General features: G+C 41.9%; 1 protein-coding gene across 2 annotated transcripts in view; it reads right to left on the reverse strand.

Annotated features, from left to right (window-relative positions):
* ppm1h (protein phosphatase, Mg2+/Mn2+ dependent, 1H) overlaps positions 1–15,890 on the reverse strand; it is an 86,043-nt gene that overhangs the window by 45,282 nt on the left and 24,871 nt on the right. For both annotated transcript variants that reach the window (XM_084060105.1, XM_084060106.1), the window contains exons 2-4: positions 9,095–9,260; positions 3,426–3,542; positions 2,402–2,659 (exon numbers count right to left, since the gene is read on the reverse strand). In XM_084060105.1, coding sequence (XP_083916231.1) covers positions 2,402–2,659; positions 3,426–3,542; positions 9,095–9,260 — 541 coding nt within the window. The remainder of the gene's footprint in view (positions 1–2,401; positions 2,660–3,425; positions 3,543–9,094; positions 9,261–15,890) is intronic.

Here is a 15,890-nt window from a genome sequence, read left to right on the forward strand (position 1 = left end):
ATCCACTCGGGTATTACACATAATGATAGACAGACCCGAGTTCCGAGGTAATACTGACCGATTCCGACCCGCCCCCCGAGTGATTATGATAAAACACGGATCAGACCCGTACGGGTCTCGGGTCCTCTCGGGTATTTCCGGATTCGGGGGGCCCGTGAAGAGCTCTACTCCAGAGGAACACATTGCATATACTGTACTGTTAGGAAGACGCCTCTTATCTCCGTATTTTAACTAAATTAATGCTGGACTTTGCCATTCTATTTCACCCAAAAAAGTAGCAAAAATAGCAGATCTACAAGCTCAAAACGCATCGCAGTGCCACACATTTTGAGTTTGTAGATCTGCTTCTTTTCCATTTTTTAATTGGAATCCTGAAAAGTACAATTTTTATTTTATTTCAAATGCATTTAGTTATACTTATGTTAACTTTATGAACTTGAGTATAAATACATTGGGCATAAAAAAGACAATAGAATGTTAATACTAGTCATTAAGCTACTAATATAGACTGGAGATATGAGGTTTCTGCCTGACAACAACAATATCTAATTACAGAGGATTGATTCGGCAAATAATTACAGCTTAATGAATGTTTTGCATGTAAACAGAATATCAATGACCTTGTTAGCAAAGTCTTCTGTTAAAGTGCTGTAGTCATTGGTTTTATAAATACTAGATTGATTTCAGCCTTTAACTGTTTACTATGCTGATTGCTATGGTCTGCATTTATACACGTTTACAATGTGTGTTACATTCACCTATTCACACACACATTCACACATACATTCACACATACATACATACATTCACCCATTCACACACACATTCACCCATCACCTATTCACACACACATTCAATATTTATATATTTTATCTTATTTTTTTAATTAAGAAAAAATATGTTGCAAAGGCTATATTGTCATCCAAACCCTTTTGATAAAAAAAATACACACAAATTGATTGACCGTCTGTATGCTCTAAAGGTTTAGTTACAATAAACAATAATGTAAAAGCACATGCTACTGTCTTTGTTTATTTCTGAAAACCAGTTTATAGGCCAATGCAATGCTGTTAATGTAAATCAGGATGGTCATTTGATGAAAAACTAAACAAAATGTAAAGGCTTTTACATTTTTCCACAAGAGTGCCTTGGTCTCTTCCCTTTTTTGCTAATACATTTTTTCACTAATTTGCCCCAAAGAGCACCTTGTTGGGGATTTTTACTCCGGCCAAACAGATGCGCTCCTTTGTCCCTTTTTTCTGCAATGTAAATGTTGTCGTTAGTACAGGGGTCTTCAACAGGGGGTCCGGGACCCCTAGGGGGTCCTCAGAGCTGCTATAGGGGGGTCCGCCAAATCTTTGTGTGATAGGATTTAGTTTTTTTACATTAACCACTTGAACCCTAGAATTCCTTTTCTGAGGGTACATTACAAGCTCTCAACGCCTCGCGTTGAGAGCTTGTAGATCGGCTATTTTTGGCAAAGAGGCTATAGGTGTAGAGGGAAAAAAGAGCTACTAAGTAAAAAAAAAAACTTTAATATGAAACACAATTTTATACAATATAGAGTAGGGGGGTCCCTGGTTCATCTCTCTCTCAGCTAGGGGGTCCTTGGCCTGAAAACGTTGCGTTAGTAGGAATAAACACAGAAGCACCCGGAAGGACAGGACTGAAAAGGGGAGGAGCCAAATACAAATTCCTGTTTACCATGAAAAAGGAGGTTGTGCCTTCAGAGGCAAACAAGAAATGACATAAAGTCATAATATTCATTGACCTGGTTGCTTATTTCTCTCTCAAAAATCTGGCAACCGTATCATTATTTGGACCAACGAAGAAGAACATGCGGAAGCAATCCTCTTTTGCAAGGCCCGTGTAAAGGACATTATGTTGCGAAAATATGAAGTCATTACAGCACCATAACATGGTTAATACATTTTATTTTGGGATGTACAATACATGAAAATTACGGGATTAATAACGCAACTTGCGTCGATAACTAATGGAGACTGCGTTTGGCTAAAAACAGTTAGTTAGTAACATCATACAAGCTAACTATTAGCCAAATCCGGCTAGCGCTCAGAATCCACTGAGAGAGGCGTGTCTATTCCCATAGCTTGGGAGGACGAGGCCGCCCGTTCAGAGTATGGAAAGTATCCCCATTGGCTTAAGCGACAGCCAATCACGCAAAAAAATCTGTCGAATAAATCTGTCGGAAATCTGTCGACTAGTAGGTCAGTCTGTAAATAGACCCGCAGCTCTGCAAGCGGGTAAAAACAAAAAAACCTTTGTATATATTAAAATGATATCTACAAACATCTTTGTGTTCCTTATGCATTTGTGTGTGTGTGTGTGTGTGTGTGTGTGTGTGTGTGTGTGTGTGTGTGTGTGTGTGTGTGTGTCTTACCATATCTTTGAAGGCGTTCTCTATGGCCCCCATCACCAGGCTCTCGTGTGAGACCTTCTTCTCGGTGAAGAAGCGCATGGGGGGCTGCGCGTGGTGGGGGGCGCCGGGGGAGCCGGGGGCCCCCGCCGCCCCGCGCAGCGAGGCCGCCCGGGCGAGGGTCCCGCGGTGGGAGGTGGGCGTGTGGTGGTGGCTGAGAGGCTCCTCCCCCATGCAGGTGGGCGGGATCAGGGCCGGCACGCGCAGGATCTCCAGGACCTCCTGGAGGTGCAGGGTTGGAAAAAAAACGATCGTGGTCGTTTTCGGTCGAAGATTCATTGTTGTGCAAATAATTGGAATTGACGATTTATTTAATGCATAGAAATACATATCATTTTTTTCTTGCATCTTTACCCCCTTTTTCTCCCCCAATTTAGTCGTTATGCTGATTAATTCCTCCCCACCAGTGGTGTAAAGTAATTAAGTACATTTACTCAAGTACTGTACTTAACTCTCTCAGTGCCAATGAAATAAAAAAATATGTTCATACTGTGCCAGCAATTTTTTTTTTTCAAAGTAAAAAAAAAGGTGCTTAGGAAGCGAGATACAGCCTTTTTCAGTTCTAAGTTAAACAAGGAGTGGATGGAGCAGCACATCTTCAGATGATGATATCTTGTGTTCTGAACATTAAAGAAAAACTGAGGGCATTCAGAAAAAACTCGGGATAACTCGTGGCTTGGCACTGAGAGAGTTAAGTACAATGTTGAGGTACTTTTACTTTACTGGAGTATTTCCATTTTTCAGTACTTTTACTTCTACTCCACTACATCTCAGGCAAATATTGTACTTTTACCCCACTACAATTATTTGACAACTTAGGTTACTAGTTACTTTGCAGATATAAATGATTACATTATAAAAGATACATTAACCACTTTAGCTCTATTTTATACATATGCTATTTGAAAATAGCAGATCTACAAGCTCACAAAGCGTCGCATTGTAGATCTGCTATTTTCAAATCATCAGGCGATGGCGCCGGGCGTACCTGGAGGTGCAGGCCGATGTGGTGCTGCAGCAGACGGGACGCCACCACCGCGGCCCCGGAGCCCGCGTGGCCGTCGAACAGACCCCAGTAGTGGAAGGTCAGACCCTCACAGCTGTCCTGCATCCACACACACACACACACACACACACACACACACACACACACACACACACACACACACACACACACACACACACACACACACACACACACACACACACACACACACACACACACACACACACACACACACACACAATGAAAAACCGGCGAGAGATGGGCGAGCATTGCATCATTCATATTCCAACCTTACCATCTTCACTTAGATGTGCTGTAAGTAATATATAAAGATACATATTTATCTCCATTATGATCGATCCCCTGATGGTCACTAATCACTGAGGGTTATACTGTGTGGTTTCACCACACAGTATAACTGTGTGGTCATCGCGACCTCGTTGACATTAATTGTCTGCCTTTGAAAATAACATGTCTGGTCCAATAATACATAGTAAAAAAAAAGTGCTCAGGAGCCGAGATACAGCCTTCTTCAGTAAATAGTTAAACAAGAAGTGAATGGAGCAGCAACTCTTCAAATGATGATATCTTGGGTTCTGAACGTTTTTTTCCCAAAAAAATTAAAAATAATTATTTTAATTTAAAAAAAAAAAAGTGTGATAACTCGTTCTTGGCAGCCAGAGAGTTAAGAGATGAGTATTCAGTAAGAGGGAATAGGGGGGGGGGGGGTCCTGCTGCGGACCCGTTCCTGCTTCTCAAGACCGATACCGATAATACAAATATATATACATATATTAATAAATCATAAATATATTTTTTCAAATCTATATGAATCTGTAGTATTAGCACACCTTATGGTAAGAAATACTAGTAGTGGGCAACAGGTGGATTTAACATAGCTTTGACCAATAGAATACATTTAATCATAGAACCTTTTAATCATTATTATTATTATTTTATTTTGTATTATTTATGAATGTAGAATTTATTTTTACTATTTATTGTGTAGCAATAAAAGACTGAAAACACTGGCTTACAGTGGAAATATTGGCAACTAAAGAAATAGGAATTCAAGAAATAATGAAGACAAATACTGACACTGCCTATGAACATTGGCTTGCAGTTATTGCACATAGCCAAAATGCTATAATAATATTAGGCTTGTCATTGAGAAAGGAAAATAAAGTTGTCTTTTTGAGGAGAAGTGGAACCTTATAAGTCACTTTAAGTTTAGCATGAGGGAGAGGGTCTACCCTCTTCAGGGAATTACTTGATATGATATCTCTAGGCTACAGAAAACATCCAGTTGCCTATTAAACATACACAAGGCACAGACGATAGACAACCGGTTACTTACAGCTGCCATTAATTAGTGCTTTTGATTGCCTTTGTGGTCAAATCAGGGTCAAATGCATAGGATCAACGAGCCATCGTTAACCTGCTAATGTTACACAGCTGATTGTACAACATGGTTAATCCACCACATCACTCTGATCTCCAAGCAAGTTCGAGAACACTCTAAAATCGTGAATTTTACTTTGGCTGGTCAATTTAAGATGACAATAGCAACGAAGGTTAGTAGTAGACTTGTATGTGTGATGATCAGTTATTATTCCAGAGACAGTGGTCTTTCCAAGACGTTTTAACACGTTTGAGACCAGGTCTCAACCAGCTCCTCATGCCTCACACTCTCTCTGTGTGTGTAGCGTAGCCTAACAGAGGGTGTGTGTGTGTTAGTGGAGCTGCTAAGAGAAAAATCGTTCACTTTGTGATGCAAGCATGAAATTTGGTACATTTACTCTTCAAACCCCACTCTTTTCAAAAATACCGCTGGCCACGCAAAATTCCAAAATGGCGGCCCACAAATCCAAGATGTCTGTCCAAAAGTTAGGGTTTTCCTTTATAACTCGAAATGTATTGGTTTTAAGCACCATAAATGTATTAAAGTTGAATATAGATTTGGGCATTGCGGATATTTTGGTACCAGGTACATGTCTGTATCTATTACGGTTCTTGAGATACAGCATATAGGTACTTTTACAGACTCAGGAGAGTAAGAAATGTGTAACATTGATTGTTAATAAGTGAATATGGTGATATTTGGTGTTATTTTCATAACCTGTTATTTTCAGTAGGGTTATGACATACAATTCTAAATCCAAGATGGCGTCCAAGATGGCTGCCGTTAACTTGAAGTAATCATATCTTAGCAACTATGATACTTTTTTTTTGGCGTGCATGTTTTTTGGTCTATGAATCCAATGGGGCCATTGCAGTACAGAATTTAGACGTTGATAAAAGTGGATATTTTTGTACCTAGTGCATGTCTATATTATTGCGGTTCTTGAGATACAGCTTATAGGTTCTTTTACGGAATCGGGAGAGCATAAAAAAGAGGTTTGAGTTACACCTCACAGTTGCAACTGCACAGAGCTGTACACATGAGACGCAGTTTATAGCACTTGTACCTGCCACGACAGCCACATTTACAGCCACATTTGGTAAGCTGTTCGCACGTCTTGGCTATTGGAGAGTTGGCTGTCCAGAAGACCTGCCATTCCTCACCAACCTTCTGCCATCCCCAGTCTGCAGGGTCCTCTGCTCCTGGCTGACACTGGGTTGCCTGGGCCCACACACAACCAGCCTGGTAGGCAGCACGCCTGGTGTGTTGGAGCAAAGCTGCTCTGGTTGGTGGGATTGACTCATAAGGCCTCTGCTTTCTGGCAAACATGTCAAACCTGGCCTCATCCACAGTAGCAGCTGTGCTGGATCTGTCATACATTAGGATGACAAACCTCTCCAGAATCTGAAGGTCACAATCCTCCACTGTGGGAGGGTAAATACCCAGTTTGGAGAATACAGGCGAGACCTCTGGGCATATGTCCCATGTCTGCCAAGCAGTTTTCTTGCCTTTGTTGCGGAAGGCTGACACGGTGTCACATCCTGTAAAGGCATGAAAGAATAGCATGCCTTTGACCTTCTCCTGGCCAACAAAATGAAATAATAAGTCATGCACACTGATCCAGCGCAGGCTCTGACCTTGTCCAAATGCAACCCACATCTGCTGTAGTCCAGCCTCTTGAAGAGCAGCGAAGACACTTAGTGCTAAGATGAGAACATCTGTGTCATTTGCCTTGATCAGGATGGATTGGCTACCATCTTCTGCAGCATGTTTGGCGTGCACAAAGATGCAACTATCAGCTTCCTCATGAGAGCATTTATCTAGTCCATCAAGACCAGTTTCATGCGTGCTGAGGACAGCAGGTCCCTTTGTGACAATCACAATATTTGGAACGAACATTTGTGCAACCTTGTCGGCAAGAAAGTGATACAACTTGTGCCTCAGGAAGTTATGCCAGTTAGATGGCATAGTGTTCTTATTTGTCACCTTGCGTCTTCCTCCATGGCCACGTTTGGACCTGGTTTCAGCTTTAAGACTCGATGGGCTGTACACATCAAAGACCAGATGTGTCATTGTGTACTTGCTGCTGTACATGTATATCACTGGTAGGAAGTCAAGAGCTGCATAGTCCTCAAATGTCTTGGATCTTTTTGGTGGCAGGGCATGGACCAAAGCTGACCCATATACAATGAGAACATCTGCCTCAGGTTCTTTGTCAACTGGTGGGACATAAGTCTCAAGGATAAAGGTCAGCTGAGACTTCTGGCAAGAGTACAGTCTTCCACCCTTGCTCAACGCAGCAGGAAAGGACTGGTTCTCATGCTGAAAGAACTCCTGCAGGTCACACTCTCGGCTCTGACAGGAAATGAAAAGCTTTGAGAACAGCTGACAGTCCTCCTTGAGAAGCTTCTGCTTTGAGGGTTCAGCAGAAGAGGAATCCTGTCTGAAGAAGTCAGCTTTGTTTTTCTTGATTGAAGAAGGATGGATTGTCTTCCAGTGCCTTACAACTAGGTTCAGTTATTATCGGTGAACCTACACCTAGCCCGATCATTCATCCAATGCCATTTAAGTCCTGTGTGATCTGTACACCATCCGGGTAACTTAAGCCCCGTTACCTTTGGCTCGGCTCTCCCGCGCTGGCACACCCTGTCGAATCAGGTGCGGCTATCTAACTATATCTACTAACTACCAACTATGGTTTACTAGCTAATGGATATGGGGCAGTCAGACAGCATTTGGGACACTAAACTAAACTATACTACAACTACAAGGCTAATAAAACATTAGTATATCTAGATCAGCCGACACTGAACCCCATGCTGAGTTACACAGCAGTCACCAGTGTGCCCTGGTTGTGTGCTGACATTCACTCTATTGCATTTGTAAGATTTTATCAATGTCTAAATTCTGTACTGCAATGGCCCCATTTGAACGCATAGACCAAAAACATGTGCACGCCAAAAAGAAAGTTTCATAGTTGTTAAGAGTTGTTAAGTTGTTTTAGTTTTTGATTTAGAATTTTATGTTACAGCCCTACTGAAAACAGGTTATGAAAATAACATTTTCATTTTGCCATATTCACTTAACAACAATCAGTGTTACAAATGTATTGCTCTCCCGAGTCTGTAAAAGTACCTATATGCTGTATCTCAAGAACCGTAATAGATACATACATGTACTTGGTACCAAAATATCCGCAATGCCCAAATTTATATTCACCTTTAATACATTTATGGTGCTTAAAATCAATACATTTCGAGTTATAAAGGAAAACCCTAACTTTTGGACGGACATCTTGGATTTGTGGGCCGCCATTTTGGAATTTTGCGTGGCCAGCGGTATTTTTGAAAAGAGTGGGGTTTGAAGAGTAAATGTACCAAATTTCATGCTTGCATCACAAAGTGAACGATTCTTGCTATATTCTGCAGTTAGCCGCTGCACTATGTGGGGAGGGGCTGTGCTGCTGCTGCGTGTGCGAGTCTCCACACAACGCTGTTTAACCGAGTTATACTTCTCCAGTACAACGGTGTCTAACCGGAGAGTTATACTTCTCCACCAACGGTGTCTAACCGAGAGAGTCCATGCAGATCACAGCTGACAAATATTATATATTATCGGAGCTATTATTAATGTTATCGGTTTTATCGGGATGACGTCATAATTCCTGATATCAGACCGATAATTATCGGGCTGATACTTATCGTGCACTATTAATTTTACCGCGAATTATTGTTATATTTTTCACTGTTGTTGGTGACAACTCTATTGCGTCCCAGGGACGCCACGACGGTGTCATGAATGCGTCCTTTCGCAATATGGTGCGTCAGCGACGCAGGACGCAGGCCTACGAGCATCTCTGTGTGTGTGTGTGTGTGTGTGTGTGTGCGTGCGTGCGTGCGTGCGTGCGTGCGTGCGTGCGTACGTGCGTATAGCATAGCTGATGCAGTGAGAAGGACATGGATTTGTGCTGATCAGACAGAACAGGACAGGCTCTCTGCAGCCCCTCAGGACATTGAAGGAGGGGGTTTATCCTAAATGAATGACTTTGTCGTACAAGGGTGTTGCAAAAAGAAGTAGCGAAGATAACTGATCTACAAGCTCACAACGCGTCACTGTGTACGGGATGCGTTTTGAGCTTGTAGATCTGCTAGTTGTGTTGTTTGGGGATTTAGTTATTTAAATGAAAGGTTAAGTGTGTGTCTTTATAAACATGAACCAACAAAAAGTTCCATGAAGAAGCCAGACTCACCAGGCCGTCCCTGAGGCCCAGGCCCTCTCCGTTGGGCAGGGAGGACCTCCTGCGGGACGTGGGGGTCCGGCTGGGCGTGGACCCCCCTCCGAGTCTCCTCTGGACCATCAGGACTTCACAGCACGCCTGGTCCTCGTTCAAAGTGCTTTTCCCCGCGTTGATCACCCTGTGAGGACAAACGGACACAAAACAAGATCTTAGAGCAGTGGTTTTCAACCTTTTTCATGCCAAGGACCCCTAAATTGATATACATTTGGCCGCGGACCCCCATCTGAAAATGTATTGTACCAGGGACCCCCCAGAAGCAAAGATTTGAGTTAAAAATGTTCGCTTTCAAAAATACATATATTCAAAGATATGCACACATTTTCAAGATTTTTCAAAAATAGCAGATCTACAAGCTCATAGCGCGGCACCGAGTGCAGCGGTGAAACCTGGTGCTTTTTCACGGTGAAGCATACATACATGTGTACATGCGCATGGTACAAACATGGCAGATGGTTATTGCTGCTATGGAGCTGAGTTATGAGCATGCATTGCGTTTGCTAACAACGCTCTCCGTTTTGACCCAGCTCTCTCCCTCTCTCTGAAGGCTGGACACTGTACTCTACATAATTACTACATAGTTTGCATAGTCTGACCATTAGGTAATGTCCACTAGAGAGTCACATGGTTTGTGTAAAGTAGTCAGTCACTGATCTAGCCTGGCCCTTGGCTGGCCTTCTGGGTACAAGCGTCTTTTCCACATCTATTCGTATAAAAATGTACTTAAAGCGCCAAAAGTAAAAGTACTAAAATGTTTGAAAATAGCAGATCTACAAGCTCACAACGCGTCGCATCGCGTTGTGAGCTTGTAGATCGGATATTTTCAAATAGCCTATGTATAAAATAGGGCTAAAGTGGTTAATGTGTGTTTTATAATGTAATAATTGATATCTGCAAAGTAACTGGAAACTAAAGTTTTCAAATAATTGTAGTGGAGTAAAAAGTACAATATATGTCTCTGAGATGTAGTGGAGTAGAAGTAAAAGTATAGACAATTTGAAATACTCCAGTTAAGTAAAAGTACCTCAAAATTGTACTTAAGTACAGTACTTGAGTAAATGTACTTAGTTACTTTCCACCACACATGTGACAACAGGAAGAACAGGACACTGACAGGAGAAGACCTGAAGTTCACACGGTAAGATTTCCCCCTCTGTTATAATTGGCTCCTTGGACAATTTCCCTGTTCCCCATTCTACAGCATGACGCTAATAATAGCTCATGCCCTGTAGAAACACCATAGAAGACACAATGGAATTGTCTGTGCTACAGTGTGAACAACCAGCGTTGCGCAGTGTCGTTGCTACAAGCCGTATTTCAGATGCAACAGCAGTGACACAACACACACACACACACACACACACACACACACACACACACACACACACACACACACGTGTGGGAGAGGAGCTAATTGGCATAACGACTAAATTGGGGAGAAAAAAGGGTAAAGAAGGGAAAAAAAGGAAAAAAAATAGATAGCAGTCAAGCCTTTCATCTGTGATCAGAGAGGAGAATGTCTCCAGACCCACAGGGATACAGTGTGTGTGTGTGTGTGTGTGTGTGTGTGTGTGTGTGTGTGTGTGTGTGTGTGTGTGTGTGTGTGTGAGGCTGTCATCTTCCACTAAACTCATTTTCCCGTCCCAGACTACGTTCACCTTGGGGGGGGGGGGGGCTGGTGGATATGACCTTAATTACCCTGTCTGCACTGTGGCTGGAAGTGCTCAAGACGTTTTACTTACACTGAGACATGTTTGAACTGAGGACTCCCCACCCTGACAAAGCTCTTGGATGTTGAGGCATTACATTTAGTTTGACTCGGTTCCACAGATAAATAGTGAAAATAGCCGATCTACAAGCTCAAATCAGACATTTAAAAAAAAATGTGCCTCAATATTGACAAAATTGACAATTTGGCCAATGTTTGACCAGTTTTTATAGTTTAGTTTGTTGATTACTTCTGATGCTGTAATGGTCTTTCATTCCATTTCATTAAAAGTCCTTGTCACTTTACAATGTACATACAGTACATACAGTACATACATACATATATATTTAACCCATTAAGACCTGGAACTGTGTCATTTTTAGATTTGAGCTAAAAAGCATTATTTTACACTTTGGGCTATTCAAAAATAGCAGATCTACAAGCTCGTAGCGCGGCACAGAGTGCCGCGCTACGAGCTTGTAGATCTGCTATTTTTGAAAATTCGTGAAAATGATTGCAAATCTTTGAATAAATATATTTTTAAAGCGAACATTTTTAACTCAAATCTTTGCTTCTGGGGGTCCCTGGAACAAAATATTTTGATGGGGGTCCGCGGTCAAATACATATAATTTTGGGGGTCCTTGACATGAAAAAGATTGAGCACCACTGATATAGAAACAAACGTTTTTCAGAAAACTGTTGGGATTTAGGAGACATGTAGAATCGGCTTCAGGTCTCAATGGGACCTGAGGCGATTCTTTTTTTCAACAATATGTTTATTTATTTTTCTTTTTTTCACAAAGTATTTTCAACATTCAATTACAAATACAATAAAAAGACAAAAGACATTTTACAATAAACCATACAAAACAATCAATGAGAAAAAACAAAAAACAAAAGAAAAACATAGAATACAATGACATCAGCACTACTCCTCTCCAGATTCTTCCATTAAATGTGGCAGATTATTGTTTTCCATATATCGTATAAAACAACCCACCACACCTCCTGAAACATTTCTTGTTTGTCCTTAAGTATATACGTGATTTTTTCTAGAGGTAGGCATAAAGACAGTTCTCTGAACCATTGTGCAATACTTGGTCTATCCGGCTTCTTCCAGGTCAGTGCAATTACTCTTTTTGCTTGTAAAAGACAAATATTTATGAATAATTTCTCATTGCGCTTTATTCTGTGTCCAACTGGATAGAGGCCTAGCAGAAATAACTTAGGTTCTGGTACAATGTTAATTGAAAGTATCCTTTGTATTTCCTGTCCAATCTCCCTCCAAAAGTCCACCAATCTTGGGCATGACCATAAACAATGGAACAGTGTGCCTCTATCTTCACCACATCTGGTGCATGAGTCAGGAATATTGTTATTAAACTTATTAAGCTTCACAGGTGTGATGTTCACTCTCATAAGCCAATTGTATTGAACGAGTTTTAGGCGTGTATTTCCAGTCTGAGACTGAGCCAATTTACAAGCTGTACTCCACTGCTCCACTGTTAGGTCCTCCTGTAAATCCTCCCTCCAGGCATTGAGCCTATGCTCAGAGGATTCCGGAGAAAATGACAGTAACAGGTCATAAAATTCTGATATTATTCCCCTTCCGAATGGATTTTAACCAAAATTCTCTCCAACACAGATAAGGGAGGGGCCAGCATGGAGTGATCCTGGTTAGCTCTAATAAAGAGCTAACCAGGATCACTTCAAATGTCAGCATACTCCTATTAGCACCAAAAACATCCCTCAATTGCCCCACCCCCCTATCAGCCCATAATCTAAAACCCCCATCCGCTCTTCCTGGCACAAATTGTTTATTGCCCCAAATTGGGCTAAAACAGGAGAGGCGAGATGGTTCGCCCGGGTATTTGTTTTTAAAAATGTTTTCTAAATCCTAATAGTTCTTTGAAAAAAATCTAAAAAAAAATGTTTCAAGATTTTTCAAAAATAGCAGATCTATTTGAGTAAATGTACTCGAGTACTTTCCACCACTGGAACGTGGGGCTGTCATCTCCACTTTACCTCATTTTCACTTCTGGCCCTAACGTTGAAGTCGGGGGCCTCTGCATGACCTTAATTACCCTGTCTCTACACTACACTGTGGTCTACTGTGTGGCCTGGTTCTGCTCCTGGCAAACTTTCCTCTGTAGCTCTGAGTGTGAATGTTGCTGAACCGGCAGAACGCACAACAACGCTCAGCAACAGCTCTGAGGGGAAAGACTCTGGTTTCTGGAGCAAACTGTAACGCTGATAACTAGGTCAACCGTATACAGCTCTCTCTCTGCTGTACCAAACACACACTGCATTATAACGACTGCTATAAGAGAATGGTGTGTGTGTGTGTGTGTGTGTGTGTGTGTGTGGGTGTGTGTGTGTGTGTGTGTGTGTGTGTGTGTGTGTGTGTGTGTGTGTGTGTGTGTGTGTGTGTTATACTTATACTGTACGGACCAAATGTCCCCACAAGTATAGCAGAATTTGAGAAAGAGACGTTGTGAGAACCGTCTTCCTGGTCCTCACAAGAGAAATGGTTGTGCTATGGTTAACCCATTAAGACCTGAGGCCGATTCTAAATCCTAATAGTTTTGTTTTTTCTACATAAAAAATATAAAAATATGAAAGAAAATATAAAGAAAAAATATAAAATATCTCAAAATATGTTGTACCAGAGATTCCCAGAAGCAAGGATTTGAGTTACAAATGTTCGCTTTAAATATATATATATTCAAAGATTTGCACACATTTTTCACAATTTTTCAAAAAAAGCCCAAAGAAATCTTAAAACAACACACCGCTGCGTTCCCGGTCTAAATGGATTAAAACAGATTTGGGGAATTAGGCTTACAATTAGGAAAAGTTTCAGGTTGGGGTTAGGGTTAGGATTAGACTTTTAGGGGTTAGGGACTGGAGTTATGCCTGATTTCTACTTCTACTAACATCTAAAATAGCCGGTCTAAAAGCTCAACGTGCGACAAGCTTTTAACACATTCGGTGCCAGAATTGTATAATAACAGATTACGTTCGGTGCCAGAAATCTCACCGTTGAGCTGCGCGGCGCTGTTTAAGCTGTTTAAGACTCCAAGACGAGCAATCCATGTGAAACAAAGCATGCGTGCATTTTGCACGACGGTCCTGGCTAACGCCTGGAACGATAACATCTGAACCGCGGGTCACAATGGCGCAGCGATCACGCATACAAAATGAGTCGTTTTCCCCAACGTAAAACGTTTCGGGGTTATAGGGGTTTTATAGAAGGAGATAGAACGGAAGCGGATGGGAGCCATGTTTTTTGGCACGGTGATCTGTAAGGCCCTTCCTTCTCAGAATCACCATGGGTGATTCCAGAGCTGCTCGAAAAAAAAAGAAAAAAAAAAAAGTGACTGAAAACACGGTTTAGACCGTGTTTGGCACCCAATGTGTTAAAATTGGCGGGAAAAAATAGAATAAAATCGCCATTTTCATTCAAAATGTCAACATTTTGATGTCCTCACACAACAAGTGTAGTAATACAAACATGTGTGTGTGTGTGTGTGTGTGTGTGTGTGTGTGTGTGTGTGTGTGTGTGTGTGTGTGTGTGTGTGTGTGTGTGTGTGTGTGTGTGTGTGTGTGTGTGAGAGACACACCGTTTAATAAGCTCATAATGCTTCAAAGTGGTTTTAAAATGAGGTGTTTGTACTGAGCGCTGAAGAATGGAATCCAAGCTAGAAGAAATTGGAAGTAGTTTTTCTTCTCATGGCTAAAAAACGTGTGGCTTTGATCTGCCTTGGATTATCTCACGCTTTTGTGTGTGTGTGTGTGTGTGTGTGTGTGTGTGTGTGTGTGTGTGTGTGTGTGTGTGTGTGTGTGTGTGTGTGTGTTTCATGCTTGCTTTGTTAATGTATTCTTGCCAGATAATAAATCGTATCTGTCACGTGGAAAAACCTCATACGTCCAAAATCCTTTTCCAGGATTCAAATTCAAAAGCATCAAAAGTAGCAGATCTACAAGCTCGAAACGCAGTGCGTTTCGAGCTTGTAGATCTGCTACTTTTTATGCTTTTGTGTGACGCTGGTAGTATGATCATGTGGGCTGTTAATTTACAAAAATAAACACAAAAAGCTAAAATATGGAGATAAGAGGTTTATGCCCGACACCGACGGAATTCAGAAACAGTTACGCCAGCTGCAGAGTTCTAAACAGGCTGATTTCCACAACACAACAACAGCCCTGACTGACTGTAGCTCCAAGCACACACATAATTACAGTTGTATGTGAAACGAGTCATTGTGCTCGGCAGTCGCTGAACTCTTGTTTTCCCTCAATTGACTCCAGCACACTTTCAATCACCACCGGCACCTCGGGCTTCTTTGTTCTTCAAAAGCACGTAATCTTTATTTAAACCAGGAAAGTCACGTTGAGGTATGAAACCAGTATAGGGGCTGGGGATCTTCTGCTATCTCATGATGCGATTCAGATTCTTGGGGTTCACGATTTTGATTAAAAATGAAACATTTTTAAATCAAGACGATTCTAGATTCGATTCCCATTCTTGGGGTCACGATTCGATTAAAAAACCCAATCAGTTTTTGTTTTATATTTTTTTTATCCCACGATTTTGTAACCCCCGGTGCCAATTTTCTAAGTGATCCTGGGCGCTACACTCCCCCCACCAGCCTAGGGAGCCCAGGGCCGAGCTCATGCCTCCTTCAATGCATGAGAGCCAACTGACCTTCTTGTCACCTGACAGGGGGGAGTTTCCCCGGTTGGACGTAGCACGTGGAAGGAACACGTTATTCCAACCAGTTCCTTTCCCCTCCATCAGGCGCCCTGGCTGTCATGGGGGAGGCGGTATAGCGACCAGGATTACTACATGTTTTTGTGAGGGTATTAACTACCCTAGGAGACACGGGGAGAACATGCAAACTCCACACAGAGTAGGCCCTTTCGCCAACCCCACCTAGGGTATGGGCGCTGATGACGCGGAGGAGAAGACACGCCCCCATCGCGCACAGCGAAAAATCCCAATCAGTTTAATCCAAATGATTTCAGTCATATTGTTTTCA

This window comes from Gymnoscopelus microlampas, assembly GCF_963454915.1.
Source record: "Gymnoscopelus microlampas genome assembly, chromosome: 6".
In the NCBI taxonomy this organism is placed as follows: domain Eukaryota; kingdom Metazoa; phylum Chordata; class Actinopteri; order Myctophiformes; family Myctophidae; genus Gymnoscopelus; species Gymnoscopelus microlampas.